The 17,157-nt window shown below is 39.1% G+C and overlaps 1 protein-coding gene across 1 annotated transcript; it reads left to right on the top strand.

Annotated features, from left to right (window-relative positions):
* Positions 1-3,971: 3,971 nt before the first annotated feature.
* On the top strand, positions 3,972-13,756 carry tnfrsf18 (tumor necrosis factor receptor superfamily, member 18). The gene is made up of 7 exons (XM_072683193.1): positions 3,972-4,101; positions 4,798-4,956; positions 6,839-6,926; positions 7,054-7,124; positions 7,786-7,787; positions 9,671-9,788; positions 13,426-13,756. The coding sequence occupies exons 1-7, from the start codon at positions 3,972-3,974 to the stop codon at positions 13,563-13,565; spliced, it is 708 nt and encodes a 235-aa protein (XP_072539294.1). The 3' UTR covers positions 13,566-13,756.
* Positions 13,757-17,157: the final 3,401 nt, after the last annotated feature.

Raw genomic sequence — 17,157 nt, 5'->3', positions numbered from 1 at the left:
CGAAATGGTGTAATCCTGCTTCGACTGAGAAGCTTTTACGCACTAAATAGTGCAACCAGTAGACTCTTAACATTAGGCTCGGGCTTTTCTTAGAAATATTGCGATCCTGGTCCTGGTCCTGGTTCCTCTTTGTGTTTCTTCCTCCTGGTCTTAGAGAAGTTTCCCCGCCTCTGTTACATTCAGCACGTTGATGATGTGTCTGGACCTGGAGTTCTCTGGAGCTGCTTAATGGAAAATGAGTACATATACAGCTGGCTTGCTGTAGGAGTTTGATTAATCATTATTATATCATAATGAGGAAAAAAGTTGAGGTATCAACTTGCAGATCTCATCCGTCATCAGGCATGTGATCTCATGGTCGAGAATATGGGGCTCTATCTTTAATCAGAGTTCCCAAACTATCAGATCACAAAATGTGTTCTTTAGAGCACAGCAGTAAGTGAATGGTTGTGTGTGGTACACTGCAATGGACTGGCACCCAATGCCTTGCGTCCAATGGTCCAATGGTCCCGTAGGTAGGTTCTGGACCCTCCATGACCCTGACCAGGAGGAAGCAGATAAGAAGATGGATGGAAGAAGGACTCTACATTTTGTTTTACTTGTTTATATTTAATCCCAATTCTTTAGTTTTTCATCATTTACACTATCACTAAAATAAGTTTAAAGTACATTACCTTTCCAGATCATGTCAAAACATTGTGTTTAAATATGCTTAATAATTAACACCATTTCTGGAGCAACATCTCACTTTTAATTTCATTAATGAAATATTGACTCAATATGACTCTGAATTTTACACATACATAATATGTATACAGTAATCTCAGCAGTACAGCAAATGACAACTGTACAGCCTTCAACACTCAAGCCAGGCAGTCAATCTTCATATAGAATATAACTGAATATCTATAAAGAGAAGGTAGCCTTGGGGGGACGACTACACACCTTCAGTGAGTCAGAAAGGGAAAAACTAACAGATGCTGCAAGGACCTGATAGGAAAGGTGTGGGCCTTACTTAAAGACTGTTGCAGTGCACACTATCTGTTAGCCAATGGCTAACGCAGACTAAACTCAGTTATATAAAGTCAATGATCTGGAAAATGATTGCAGCTATTCACTTAATTCAAAATAAAATGAGTAATAAATTGGACATATCCAGGTTTACATACAGACATAATCATAATCATAATCATGTACATTTAAATCATTCCAAATTCCCACTTTAGTAAACTAACTAAATTTATTTAAGTCTGAGCTGAAAGGCTGACAACTCAACGTGTAGAAATCACTTTGAGTTAAGTTAAATTAAATAAGGATGTTATCATAATTTATTACTCAAAAGTTTTGCAGAGGTGATTTCAGAGAAGACTGGGTGTTCAGATTGGGCAGGTGAATAAAGGATGGTACTGGTCTTCACACAAAGACACATTATTGTAGTAGTGGGGTTTCATTTACACTGAATATGGTATGAATTTGGTTTGACTTTTTAAATTAAAAATCAAAAAGCTGAGCCAATTCAGTAACCACTGTAACTACATGTGTTACTTTGTAAACTCAGTAACACCATGACTTAGTCTGGGCCCACATAGGGGTCATTTGGGTTTATGGGGTTAAACCGGACCACCTTTGATTTGGCATTTGAGTGGCACTACCTTGTCTAATCAGGGAAGCCTTCCAGAACTTGAGTCCAAAAATAGCAGATACTGTCTTCAGCTTGATTCCAAAACTCGGAGACTCTCACATTTTACCAGTCATAAAACCACATCGTATCTGCAGGTGGTTTATCAGCCTGTTTCTTACGTAGTAGCTCAATTCAAATCGCTGTAACTAACTGGCAAAAGCAAAATCTCCTGGTCTTTGAGATTTTTCTCAATTGTAAATGTAATTTAATAAAAGAAACAATGTAATAAACCTCACACACAACAATTACAAGATATAAGAAAATATTTATCCCATATGTTGGACATATAAATATGTAACATTAAATTAGCATAAAATATTGTGTCAAGCACGTTCTACAGAACAATCTCAGGTCAACTCACACACGTTTACTAATGCTGAAACTGGGATGTTGTTATCAGTGTGAGAAGCATGCTGCTCTCACACACTTCACCTTTCTTCCTTTCTTTTACATTTGAAAAAGGCCACAAGTTGTGACATGTTGCTGAGAAGGAAGCTCTTGTGCTCTCTGTGCTGATTGCGATTCTATAGACTGAAGAGGTGGGAAATCCTACAAGAGTCCATAATCTTAGACATGGCATTTTTTTTTTATCATGGCTTCATGATGAAGAGGATCAATAAATTATAGTATAGTAAAATATAAATATGTTAGTCGATCAATAAATACTTATCTTTGTTTTATTGATTTTTGGTTTGGGCGTTAAAAGCAGAGTGAGATGAAATGCAGTGCAGAAAGGTGTTAGTAGATATTGTGTGAAAAAGCAAAAAGATTGGAAAAAAGGGAGGAACTGAGTTTAGAGGGTAGTTTGTTCACTGACTGACCTTTCCTTGTTTGAATTTTAAGGAAGTAGAAGTAGAACAGATGTAAAAAAAAAAGGCAAAAAAAACTTTTTCCATGGGTTTACATGGGTCTACGTTACCAACAAAGTCATAAACATATGTTTACACAATCATTTTTCAATCTCTCTTCAGCTTTTAGAATCAAACAGGCTGTTTTTGTTGCTGTGACTTTCTGGAAAGCTTAATTAAACTCTAAAATAACTAAAATAATTGTTAAAATAACATTTTCAGGCATAAACGACTTATAGAAATTGGGTAAAATATGTGATGTGTCCAATAAAAGCCATGTTAATGCCAATAAATGTCACTTTTGTTGTTCCAAACTTAGCTAGTGCGCCCCCTAGAGGTTGAAAATTCAGTTCTGCTGTGTCTATAATGTAGCAGTAGCAGTGGGCAGCCACCTGGTGAATGGTAGCGTTCCCACTGGTCGCCAACACAATGTAGGAAGCAGAAAAGCCTTTGTTTGGATGCTCTCCCTGCCTTAACTTTTCCCTTCTCACTAAGTCCCGCCTATCAATCCCCTAACATACATTTTTTTTAAATACTGAGAGCATGGGAGACCACCCTATTGAGGATGGATGTACTCTTTAAAGACTGATCTATGTAAATGAGCTCTGTTCTGATTGGCTGTCCTGATTGTGCCTCATTCTAAAAGCAAGGCAAGCTGAAACATTTCTTATAAATTCCACATGAATGGGTGTGGCTGCTAAACTGCTGAAGGCTGAATAGATGGACGTGAAGGTGCACATATTTTGTCACTGTACTAAGAACAGCGAAATGTGTCACACAGTGAACACACACACACACACACACACACACACACATACTAGTGAACTAGGGTCAGTGAGCACACACACACCCAGAGCGGTGGGCAGCCAACTCCAGTGCCCAGAGAGCAGAGAGGGTGAAGGGCCTTGCTCTAAGGTGTCCAACAGTGGCAGCTTGCCGAGCCTGGGAATTGAACCCACAACCCTGTCATCAATAGCCCAGACCACTGAGCTAATTCAGTAACCACTGTAACTACATGTGTTACTTTGTAAACTCAGTAGCACCAGGACTTAGTCTGGGCCCACATGGGGGTCATTTGGGTTTATGGGGTTAAACAGGACATTTGAGTGGCACTACCTTGTCTAATCAGGGAAGCCTTCCAGAACTTGAGTCCAAAAATAGCAGATACTGTCTTCAGCTCGATTCCAAAACCCGGAGACTCTCACATTTTACCAGTCATAAAATCACATCGTATCTGCAGGTGGTTTATCAGCCTGTTTCTTACGTAGTAGTAGCCCGCCCCCTCTCTTTCACACTCTTTTCTCTATAATGCGAGTTCCAGCTTGCCCTCGCTCTCTTTTGTGGGCTTAAACTGAAACCAGTGACGTCACACAAACATATAAGGCCCAGAGCCGGGACACATCGACAGTGTAAGGCTCCTCGCCTGTCAGAAGCTTCCTGAAATGGATAGTGTACAACTCTGGTTGAGAGTGTGGGCCATGGGCTATGTCTTATCGATGTGTCTGGCTGCCAACTGTACCTGGAAGACGCAGTATGAATATAAAAAGAAGTGTTGTGATGCATGTCCCTCAGGTAAGACCACTGTGATTGTGATTGGTATCTATGTTGGAAATCGGGGGGTGATTTTCTTTTTTATGTTTGCTGGTCTGGAAAAGATTGGACATGATTGACATGGGACTATCCAATCAAATATCAATATTAATCCTCAATATTATGCAGAAATATTTCTTTCAATTTTTTTATTTACATTGTGTCTAAATTACATGTGTGACAGCGACATTATCTCAACCACTTGATTGGCACATTTTAATCATGTAAATTTCAAGTACCAAGTTTTGGGGATTTTCTTCGGGGAAATAGCAAGTTTTGTGAACCAAAGCTTGGTTCCAGGTTTCTCCTGGACGCCCCCCAGTCCAGCCAGTACAGCGTGGAGGATGTGTTCAACTCCATCAGCAGCAGTAGCAGCAGCTCAACTGTTTTACCATCATTAAGCCCTGATTTACCACCAAACCAGGTGTTGATCTGAGGAGAACTCTAAATAACACTAGACTCCATGAGAGAGGAGAACTTTGGAGATGTTCTAATGAGGAACACAGTGATGGAGAACCACCACCTCTTTCTGTAGGAGTGTTATTATTAGTGTTTACATTATATATATTATTAGTGCAACTCACATGTACGTGGATGAGAACGTCAGCCAGATGCTACAAGTATAAATGTACCATATTTTTAAAGAAGTAAACCTTATCATCTGGTTGGATTACACAGGAACATATCCCAGGGAACCTTGCAGTACTCAGTGTGTAAACTGCACGTCAAGCAACCACTGGTGCCACTGTGGAGAGATGCCCTTGTGTACGAATGAAGACTGTTCTGCCTGTGTGGCCAGACCTCTGTGCAAACCTGGAGAAGAACTCATTAGAACAGGTAGGAGCAGGACTTTTCTTCTGTGTAAGAGATTCTGTAGCATGGTGATGCTGGAAACAGTTGGTGGGACACATTAATTTTCTGGTAATTGCTGCCCATAAGTCATAGCAGATAGCTGGCCTGGAGGGCTGTGGTTAGGCCATCTTCCATCTATAATGTGAAATGGAAACTAGTTTTAGTCATATCGTGGTCCTGGGTGGGAGGCGGCTATGGGGTAAGATAATAAAAGCAAAGCTTGTGTTGTGTGTGTCCACACTGCATTCCCTATAGTCCCCTGGAGTCCCTACAGCTCCATAAGATGCTATGTTACTACAGATTTACAAATGTACATTACATCTCCAGGCTGGGCACATCCTCTATTCCCAGCATGTGGACAAAGCTCAAACAAGCAATGTGGATATATACTGATCAGCCATAACATTAATATTGTGTAGGTCCCCCTTGTGCCACCACAACAGATCTGGCTATTGGAGACTTGGGGGCCTTGTCTTACACCCTGTGTAAGGGGTGTTGCAGCGCTCATTGCTATCTTACACCCCACCAATAGTCTTTTTTCACACCTTCCACCTGTGTCATTTAAACAGCAATGCTGCTTGTGAGTATATCTACACCAATGGGCGTGGTGGTCTCAAAATAAGGGGTGTTAAGGTCAATATTATTGCTGTGTATCTTGGCAACGGAAAACACAACAGGAGCTTCACAGACTGAAAACAACCTAGATAGACGTCAACAGTCGTTGTTCGTTGCTATCTTGGCAGTGAATTGGCAACACAGGCGTGTGCAGCCCGGCGCTCGTACAACCCCCCCCACCACCACCACCACCACCTCGCTTTACACCACTGATATAACAACCCGCCAAGGTCAGTCAGACCACACCTGGCTCTTAAAGGGCAATGGCAAGTGACACGCTGATTGGTTTGCTGCACATGAATACATTATACATGCTTCATTATTGCATTTTAGATGAAACCCCAGGTCTACGCCTCTGAAACCATAAACAGTGGATCTATACAAAGTGTTCAGTGTTCAGTTCAACACTCGTTATGTTGATTCACTCTGGTAAGTTTGCAGGTATTTTTTTCCAAATCAAAAAGTATTAAGCTTATCAAGTAAAATTTTGCACTACATGGGGCCTATTTTACCGATCGCTGTCATCCGTGCACCGCAAAGCTTGATTTAGGGGGCGTGTCGGTGTGTTTTTGCTATCGTGAAGATAAGAAAAGTTCGTCTTGCTCGTCTCAAAACGCACAAAAGGCATGTACTGAGTCTCTTAATGGATCATGGGTGTGTTTTTTGGGGGTGTAACGTGCAGTAATAAACCAATCAGAGTGTCGTTCGCTTTTCCCTTAAAGAGCCAGGTGTGGTCTGACTGACCTTTGGCAGATTGCTATTTCAGTGGTGTAAAGCTTGGGGGGGTGTACGAGTGTTGGGCTGCACGCGCCTGTGTTGACAATTCACTGCCGAGATAGCAACGAACGTCTGACTGTTGACGTCAGTCTGTCTAGGCTGTTTTTTAGTCAGTGGAGCTCCTCCTGTGTTTTCCAAGATACACAGCAATACTCCAGAAATTGACCTGAACACCCCTCATTTCGAGACCACCGCGCCCATCAGCGTAGAGATATTCACAAGCACTGTTTTTATGTAAATAATGCAGGTGGAAGGAGGGAAATAGACTGTTGGCGGGGTGTAAGATAGCAGTGAGCATCATGACGCTTACCCTTGCTCAGGGTATAAGATAAGGCCCTATCAAAAGTAAGACTGGCCCTTGGCCTGTAGTCTCTGGTAGAAGAACTAGCCACCTGTACAAAAAGTGATGTCTGCTGATGAAACCTCAATAACTGACATTTGTTTTTTTGTTTCCTTCACTGTGAATTTTTCATAGGTAATTTTGAGTTCAGTTATATCTGTAAAGAATGCCCTGAGAACATGTACAATGATAAAGAGGACGGCACGTGTGGACCCATCGCAGAGTAAGTCCCATTCAAAAAATTATACCCAGTCCTGCATATAATAGCATTAGGTCTTCTTGCTTCTTGGTAAGTGTTCTTCTAAGTTAAGGGTTCTTCTGCTCTGTACACACTCTATTGCTGGTAACAGCTGCAGGAAACTTGGTCTAGATGTTCTCTTCCCTGGAAACAGGACGCAAAATACACGCTGTGGTTGGCAAGGTAAGTGCCTTTTATCAATACTTTTATCATATGTCTGGCTATTAGACATATTATACAGTATAGGCCAAATATAGTTCTTGTGATTACGCTTGAGTGTCAATCATTATCATCATATTTCTATGAGTTCTATGTTTAATGGTCATTATAAATGTAGACTCGATGCTTTATTTCTTCACATTCATAACTACACTACTGTCATTATTAAAAGTTTCTAGACCCTTCAATAGAACCCTGTGGGACTCCACAACTAACCATCATGAACATAGAGTTTCTGATGACCCGTTTCTCTGCTCAATTTCACACTGGTTGAGCTGACTGTGCATACAAGTGCGAGTGCCATTGCTCTCCAACTGCATGCGTTTGGCTATCTGATTAGATAAAAGACAAACTTCACAAAAACATGGTAACCTCAGATAATGTTCTCCGCCATCTCCAGTTTGCATGCGATGCCATGTCAGCGCTGCCATATCAAAACGTTTTTTCAGTGTTCACTTTTTCACAGTATTTGAGAAGCCACTGTGTGAGCCACTGTGTGAGCATTTCGCACCATAATTGAAAAAATAAAAAAGACCAATCATAACACCAGCCATAACATTAAAACCACCTGTCTGTTGCTGTGTTGGTCCCCCTCTGGCCATCAAAATAGCTCTGACCCATTGAGACGTGGAGTGTGTCCCAAATGTGAAGTAATTAATAATACTAAATACCAGCTTTTGAGTCCTTAGTATGTAACATAGATAAAAGTTTTAAAGTTGAGTATACGCAAATACCCACGATGCACACTTTTGAGAGCGGTCATGATGGAAGCTACTTACGGCTGGAACCATTACGACAAAATGTAATGACTTGCAGTGACATATGTTGGCATAGCAACGCTTCATCACTGCCTGCTAGGGCGAAATGGGTTAGCATGTTAATACTGTGTGAGCTAACTCGCTAAATCAGCACTATTAAGATTAGTATAGTATAGTCAGTACCCTATAGTATTAGTGTATGGCATGCAATTGGGACGCAGCCATGGGCTCAGGGGTGCTGTATGGGGAGGAGTGGGGAATTAGGACGATTCTAAGGACCTGTGACTGACAGGAACCCCCCATAAAATCTATTAGACCATTTCAGAAATTTATTATTTAGCATTCATCATCTGTAGAATATTTATTATAGAATATTTATATTATTATACATATTTTGGTAAAACAGGTAAAAGGTCAAACACCTCCCTCCTTTTATTTACATGAAATGGTTCAGTTCACTCAGCTGTGTTGAATGACTTGTCTGTTGTCATAATTGCAGGAGCGTTATTTTTAATAATAATAATAATAATTATTATTATAATATTTTTTACTTAAATAATAATAATTAATATAATAATAATAATACTTATTATTATTATTATTATTATTATTATTGTTGTTGTTGTTGTTATTATTTTATTTTATTTTTATTATTTTTACTATCATAATTATTATATAAAATAATATTAAAATGTTTACAATTTAATTTACAAAAAAGGGATTTTTTTCATAGGGTTTTATGTTTTTTGCTGGTCTAGTTTTTTGGTTAGCGTTGGTCTGGTGCTGGTTTAGCAATGCATCCATCAGGGCAATTCATTAATGTTAAGAGAATTTTCCATTCAATAATTACACCATTAAAATTACAGTCAAACTTCAGATTATGGTCTTTAGCACTTTCCATGTATCAGTCTTGCACCAAACAATGAACTCCACTCTATGGACAATGGGGTGAGGAGGTGGGACCCAGTGTAATATCTGTGTCCTGTGGTATGTGGCCCCAAGATGTTGTGAAAAAGTTGTGAGGTGGAATCTTCATGGATCACATCAGTGACCCTGGGGCGCTCATGATGACCCTGCAGCTAGAGATGGCTCAGATTCTGTCATTATGTCATTATGTCATTATGTCGTGTATGATAACGTTGCCTTCCGTTCTTGATGATATGCACTAACCTCCTACTGAAAGTATTGAAAAGTGTTCTGATAGTGGACCCCTTTCTGGTGTCATATAGAACCATTCCTTTAAAGGATCCAAACAGAACCATCTACAGAAGACTTTCCACCAATGAAGAACGCTTGAACCAGGCAAAGAATAGCTTTTAATGAGTTGTCACAGGCAACTATTGCCTTTACTAAAGAACCCTTCAAGAACCCATTTCAGTGGGTGGGCTAATTACAGTGGGCTTTTAGTAGAACTTGGGCTTATTTTGGAATTCTAACTGCTACTACTACAACATATGGCATTTAAGGGCAAGAAAGTCAAGCATGGGCCCACTGACAGACCTTTAAGGTTAAGGCAACAGTCTCAGCTTCTGACAGCAGTTGGAAAATACACCCGTCGTCAGGCGTACAACATTATTACCTTTAACAGAAATACACTACACTGATACAGCAGCCTACTCTAGGTCAGAATCACAGATCCTGATGTTCTGATGGCTAATCGGAGGATCTACTGTTGTTTTCAATGCTGTACTAACTGGCTGTGAAAGTCATGGTATTTGTCCACTCTCAACAGATTCCTCACTGCCCACGGAGTCTAATCAGTGGACTCTAAAGGTCATAGTGGTGTGTTTGGCCATCAACGGTTTGATCAGCCTGGCTCTCCTAGTTAATGCCTGCAGTCAAAGGTCTACACTAAAGAGAAAGAAAACCAGTAAGTAAATCAAACCTTTATTTTTTTATTCCAGCAGTTTCCTCAAGTTATAAGGAGTCTCAGGTCTGGGTTTAGTGTGCAGTATTACCATGGCCCTGTCAAGCTCATCTTTAGTAGTCTTATTAGAATAATATAACTATAGTAGGTACAGTACAGTAGGTGCTACAGTGGTGCAGTATGTAGTGCACAGTACCAGAGGCCTAGGGTTGTGGTTTTGATCAGTGGTCTGGTTGCTTTCTGTGAGCAGTTTTCTCTCTGTTTTTTACTGGGTTTCCTCCCAAAAGCACACAGTAAGTAAATCTGTCATGTTAACATGCCCCTGCAATAAAGGTTCTCTGAGTGATGCTGTAGAAAAACCACTTTTGGTTTTATAAAGTTTGTAAAAGAACTCGGTGAACTCTGAAAACTGAAAGAGTTCTTTGTCAATTTCAAGATACAAATATTTTTTTACAAACATAGTTTTTCAGGGAACCAAAAAGGGTTCTTGCAATGCATCACTTTGGAAGAACCTTTGAAAGCAACTTTATTTTTATGAGAAAAAATGCTTAAATTGGTTTACAGATACAAACTCAAACATTCAAAGCGATCTAAAACGATCGTAAAGTGTCTTTCTATAATCTTAAAAATAAAGATGTTACAAAAGGTTCTTTGAGTGATGCCATAGATAAATGTTTGGTTCCATAAAGAACCATGTTCGTTAAAGAGATCTGTGTGTTTTGAAAATATTTTAAAAGCTTTTATTTGATAAAAGTTTTTTTGCCAGTTTGAAGTTTGTCCATCTTTTATAGACATGGCTCTCCAGAAAGCCAAAAGTGATTCTTCTATGGAATCATACAAAGAACTGCCATGACAAAAAACCCACATTTGGTTCCTTAAAGAACCATGTTTGAAAGAAATTTGTAAGTGCCAATTTCAGATTACATCTTTTACAAACATAGTTTGGGAACCAAAAGTGGTTCTTGGTTCTTGGTTCTTTGAGTGATGCCATAGATAAACCACTTTTGGTTATTTAAAGAACCATGTTCGTAAAACAGATGTGTGTATGAAGAACCTTTTAAAAGTTTTTATTTGATAAAAGGTTCTTTGCCAGTTTAAGGTTTGTAAATTATTTTTACAAACATGATTCTTCAGAAAACCAAAAGTGATTCTTCCATGACATCATACAAAGAAATGCCATAGAGGAACCACTTATGGTTCCAACAAAACCATGTTTGCAAAATAAATCTGTGAGTGTGAAGAACCTTTTAAAAACTTCAACATTTTTGCTTGATAAAAATGTTATTTGCCAATTTCAGGGTTCATCTTGTTCAACATGTTCTACAAACATAGTTTTATAGGCAACCAAAACAGGTTCTTATAATACATCACTCAAAGAACCTTTTGATGAATCTTTATTCTTAAGAGTGTATAAAGAACCCTTAAGTTAAACAACATTTAGAAAAGACCTTTAACCTTTAGGTTCCTTATACTTTTATACTCTTAAAAATAAAGGTGCTACCAAAGGTCCTTTGAGTGATGCTATAGATAAACCACGTTCTGTGTGTATGAAGAACCTTTTAAAATCTTTTGCTTGATAAAAAGGTTATTTACCTTTTACAAACGTGTTCTTCAGAAACCAAAAGTGATTCTTCTATGGCATCATATATATCATAAAAGAACCACTGTAGGTTCTATAAAGAACCATGTTTGCAAAAGAAATCTGTGAGTGTTAAGAATTGTTTAAACCCTTAAACACTTTTGCTTAATAAAAAGCTTCTTTGCCAGTTTCAGGGTACATCTATTACAAACATAGTTTTCGGAGAACCAAAAGAGGTTCTTCTATGGCATCATACAAAGAAATGCGGTAAAAGAACCACTTTTGGATCCATATAGAACCATGTTCCTTAAAGAGATCTGTGTCTATAAAGAACTTTAAAAGGTTCTTCACCAGTTTAAAGGTACATCTTGTACAAACATGGTTCTTCTATTTGTACAAGAACTGCCATAAAAACTCTCTTTTGGTTCCATAAAGAACCATGGTTGCAAAAGAAATCTGTGAGTCTGAAGAACACTTCCGCTTGATAAAAAGGTTTTTTTGCCAGTTTCAGGATACATCTATTACAAACATAGTTTTCAGAGAACCAATAAGAGGTTCTTCTATGGCATCATACAAAGAAATGCAGTAAAAGAACCACTTTTGGTTCCATAAAGAACCATGTTTGCCAAAGAAATCTGTGAGTGTGAAGAACCTTTTAAAACCTTCAACACTTTCGCTTGATAAAAAAAGGTTTTCTGCCAGTTTCAGGGTACTTCTATTACAAATATTTTTTCAGGTTTTTCAGGGAACCAAATAAGGTTCTTGCAATGCATCACTCAAAGAACCTTCTGAAGATTCTTTATTTTGGAATATTTTCTTTTATTTGTGAGAGTAGAAAGAACCTTTAAGATGGTAAACAGCATTAAGAAAAGGTCTTTGACCTTTAGATTTATCACACTTACCCATCACATTTAGAAAAAACGTGTCTCTGAAAAATAAAGGTGCTACCAAAGGTTCTTTGAGTGGTGCCATAGATAAACCACTTCTGGATCCATATAGAACCATTTTCGTTAAAGAGATCTGTGTCTATAAAGAACCTTTTAAGGTTCTGTACCAATTTAAAGGTACATCTTGTACAAACATGGTTCTTAGAAAACCAAAAGAGGTTCTTCTATGGCATCATATAAAAACTCTCTTTTGGTTCCATAAAGAACCATGGTTGCAAAGGAAATCTGTGAGTTTGAAGAACACTTCCGCTTGATAAAAAGGTTTTTTGCCAGTTTTAGGATACATCTATTACAAACATAGTTTTCAGAGAACCAATAAGAGGTTCTTCTATGGCATCATACAAAGAAATGCAGTAAAAGAACCACTTTTGGTTCCATAAAGAACCATGTTTGCAAAAGAAATCTGTGAGTGTGAAGAACCTTTTAAAACCTTCAACACTTTCGCTTGATGAAAAAAGGTTCTTCATCAGTTTCAGGGTACTTCTATTACAAATGTATTTTTTATTTATTTTTGAGTATTTTCTTTTATTTGTGAGAGTAGAAAGAACCTTTACGATGGTAAACAGCATTAAGAAAAGGCCTTTGACCTTTAGGTTCCTCACACTTACCCATCACATTTAGAAAAAGGGTCTCATAAAAATAAGTTGCTTTAGATGGTTCTTTAGGTGATGCCACAGAAGAACCACTTGATGAAATGGTTCTTTAATCCAACTTTAGGAAACCAAAAGTGACACACCTTTATTTTTAAGATGTGTATGGCCCAATGTTTCTGGGTAGGTTTCAGACCCACCACAACCCTGACCAGGAAGAAGATGGCTAATACGTTCTATTCATAAGTTCTACACACATCAGGGAGTGAGGTGGAAACACTCAGACTAGGAGAACAAATGATCACTCGCCCTCTCGTTTTCTCTGTGAGGACACTGACATTCTGTGTACTCTAATTTTGAACAACATCATGCGTATATATTTAACCAGAGTCTCCAAAACTGATATTATTACTGGAAAGTCACCATCAAACCACTGTGGAAGCCGCTGAGTCTGGGTTTGTATAGGAACTGATGGTGTGAGATGTGGGAAATCCCACGCATGACTTTATTCTGTCTTTCCACAGAACGCTGTTCAGCCACTTGCTCGCTAGGCATGCCCTCTGAAGAATGCAGCTGCAAACTCTCCAAAGAGGAAATGGGGGGCGCATGTGACCTGCACAGTGACGACTCAAGTGATGAATCCGGGTCTAAATGTGAAGTGTGAAGAAATGTTCTTGGAAGCTTCATTAGAAGTTGGGCTCAGGTCAGCAGCCCTGGAGTCTGGAGGTTACTTTTGCACATTACACAGAAACTAACACTTACTTTGGAGAACTTTCAAGCTTGTGCACGGTTCTCATGGGTAGCAGCGGTATGGAGATGTTCACACTTTACTAACCATGGTCCAGGTGCAGCTTTATTGTGATCATTTGGGAAAAAAAAAAAAGAAAAGGTACAAATGTTTGCTTACCTCACTAAAACATGGTCTAAGATTTTCTTCTTTAGCTTTGCACCGGAGCTACAGAGGAGTTGCCTTACATAAGGACCTGTGGTTGTGGTTCCTGACACTGTTTGACATGCTATTAATGTCTTACTGTAATAGTAGCAGTAATGTCAATGCCTACATTATTTTTATGGTCATACATTAGTCATATACAGGACTGTGCAGAAGTATTAGTCACCTAATCACATGATTTAAACCCTATCTCTCAGCAGCTGTATAAGAGATTTTACTGTAGAAGCTCCAGATCTCCAGAACAGATGCAGGTGAACATAAATCCAGTAAAAAGGAGCAAGAGCTTCTCATTCTGAAAGTAAGAAAGTAGTGAGATCTTGTCGGTGAGCTAGTCTGAAGAACAGAGCTCGGTTCCTCCAGGTTTCTCCAGGATGCCCCAGTCCAGTCCAGCCAGCACAGCGTGGAGGATGTGTTCAACTCCATCAGCAGCATCAGCAGCAGCAGCAGCATCACCTGATTTACCATCATTAAGCCCTGATTTACCACCAAACCAGGTGTTGATCTGAGGAGAACTCTAAATAACACTAGACTCCATGAGAGAGGAGAACTTTGGAGATGTTCTAATGATGAACACAGTGATGGAGAACCACCAACCAGAGCTTTCTGTAGGAGTGGTATTATTAGTGTTTATTCTAATATTAGTGTTTTAATAAAGAAAAAATAACCCCCTACTGCCCAGATAAGCTGCTTTTTTTATACTGATTGTCACAGGTGACACTTTTGCAAAGCGCTGTATATCAGACAGTCTACGTCAGGCTTGGGGGGGAGTCCCTGCTCTGCACATTTTCCCACACTCTAACACTCCAGACTCATCACATTATAAGCTGGTCCATTAGTTAATGGGTTGAATCAGAAGTGCTAGATGAGGGACTGCACAGAAATGTGATAATTGGGCACCCACTGACAGTTAGCCTGCAATGTCAGCTCAAGGAATATAGATGAGCTATTTTTTAAGCTCATGCTCATTTGTGGGACATGGTATAATGTTGTATTTTCCAATTGCATTATGTAAGATAGACTGCTGTATCACAATTTGCTTGTTCCATTTCATGTAGTGATGTTTGTTGAATACTATTTTTAATAAAGATGTTTTTGCTCGACTTGTGTTGAATCAGATGGGTTGAAAGGGGAATTCCATTATTTTTTATCACATTTTATGTGGGCTTTAATGGTTGAGACGTAAATGAAGTCATTCAGAGTGGGTTTGGTTTTAATAGGTTGACTATGGAGAACCTTGCTGACTCATGATTCTTTGATTATGGAAACCAGGGGCTACCATTTCCCCAACACAACTATATTCTATTTATATTCTCTATATAATCTATTTTACTAATTAACCAAAGCCACCATTTCTATATATTTATGGCATTTAGTTGCAGCCTGGTGCCAAGAGGAAACCGCACATATGTGACTATTTCAGGACCATTTAATGTGTACTAAATATACACTGACTCTCGTACATATGCATATACAGCTAAAGTAACCCTACTACACCTAAACATCATTTTAACCTTAACCTGACATCAACCTAAACTTCACCTAACCTGCACCTACACCTGAACTTAACCTACTACACTTAAATCCTAATTCTAGCCTTAACCTCACGTAAACTTAACATTAGCTAACCTAAACCTCCACCCAAACGTAACCTCATTTATCTAACCTTAACCTCATTACGCAGATGACACTCAAACTCAACCCTAGCAAGACGGAGCTGCTGCACATCCCGGGAACTGCTGGACCAAAAAACGCTCTTGCCATCACCTCTGAGAACTCACTGGTCACTCCTTCTACAGAAGCTGGAAGCCCCGGTGTAGTCATGGATGATCAGTTATCATTCGCTAGTCATGTTGCAAACGTAACTCGGTCCTGCAGATTTCTCCTGTACAACATCCGGAGAATTCGACCCCTCCTCTCTAGAGAGTCGCCCAGGTGCTTGTTCAGTCTCTCTTCACTTCCAGACTTGACCACTGCAACTCTCTTCTGGCTGGTCTCCCTCTGCGCACCATCAGACCCCTGCAGCTTGTCCAGAATGCAGCAGCACGGGTCATCTTCAACGTTCCTTAATTCAACCATGTCTTTCCACTGCTGCGTTCTCTCTTCACTGGCTTCCTGTAGCTGCTGCCCAGGTCATCAGATTCAGACCCCTGACTCTGGCCTACAAAGCCAAGACTGGACCAGCCAGCCCCTCCGTACTTGATGGCGATGGTCAAAAGCCGATCCGCACCAAGAGCCCTTCCAGCTTCAAGTACGGCTCGGCTCGACCTGCCATCCTTTAAGATCCACGGAAGACGAGCGTCCAAACTTTTTACTGTCCTGCACCGAAGTGGTGGAACGAACTTCCCCTGGGTGTCCGAACAGCAGAGTCCAACACTCGCTGTCTTCAAACCCAGACTGAAGACCCTCCTCTTCTGAGAGGACTTGGGTGAATAGCAGAGTACTATGGTCTCCTTATTGACTTGTGTTTAGTAGAGTCTAAACTTAGAGGATCTTTGAATTTTTAGTCTATTTAAACTAGCTGAGGTTTTTCTTGGGTAAATAGCAAATAGCACTTTTGTAAGTTGCTCTGGAGAAGAGCATCTGCTAAATGCCTTAAATGTAAATGTAAACCTCAACCTAAACTTAACATTATCTAACCTTAACCTCAACCTAAACTTAACATTATCTAACCTTAACTTCCACATAAATTTAACATTATCTAACCTAAACATCCATCTAAACTTAACATTATCTAACCTAAACCTCAACCTAAACTTAACATTATCTAACCTAAACATCCATCTAAACTTAACATTATCTAACCTAAACCTCCACCTAAACTTAACATTATCTAACCTGAACCTCAACCTAAACTTAACATTATCTAACCTTAACCTCAACCTAAACTTAACCTTATCTAACCTAAACATCCATCTAAAATTAACATTATCTAACCTTAACCTCCACCTAAACTTAACATTATCTAACCTAAACATTCATCTAAACTTAACATTATTTAACCTAAACATCCATCTAAACTTAACCTTATCTAACCTAAACCTCAACCTAAATCAAAACTTATCTAACCTAAACCTTAACCTAAATTTAACCTTATCTAACCTAAACATCCATCTAAACTTAACATTATCTAACCTAAACATCCAACTAAACTTAACATTACCTAAACTTAACCTCCACCTAAATTTATCAATATCTATCCTAAACATCCATCTAAACTTAATATTATCTAACCTTAACCTCCACCTAAATTTAACATTATCTAACCTAAACATCCATCTAAACTTAACATTATCTAACCTTAACC

This window comes from Salminus brasiliensis, chromosome 7, assembly GCF_030463535.1.
Source record: "Salminus brasiliensis chromosome 7, fSalBra1.hap2, whole genome shotgun sequence".
NCBI classification, from domain to species: domain Eukaryota; kingdom Metazoa; phylum Chordata; class Actinopteri; order Characiformes; family Bryconidae; genus Salminus; species Salminus brasiliensis.
The sequence above is the reverse complement of the archived record's forward strand: the minus strand, read 5'-3'. Positions and strand labels throughout refer to the sequence as shown.

Excerpts from the sequence above, each read along its gene's own strand:
- tnfrsf18 (XM_072683193.1), top strand. The coding sequence starts at position 3,972 with ATGGATAGTGTACAACTCTGGTTGAGAGTGTGGGCCATGGGCTATGTC. Across the intron at positions 6,927-7,053 it reads ACGTGTGGACCCATCGCAGA|CTGCAGGAAACTTGGTCTAG; the intron begins GTAAGTCCCATT and ends TGCTGGTAACAG. Across the intron at positions 9,789-13,425 it reads ACTAAAGAGAAAGAAAACCA|AACGCTGTTCAGCCACTTGC; the intron begins GTAAGTAAATCA and ends GTCTTTCCACAG.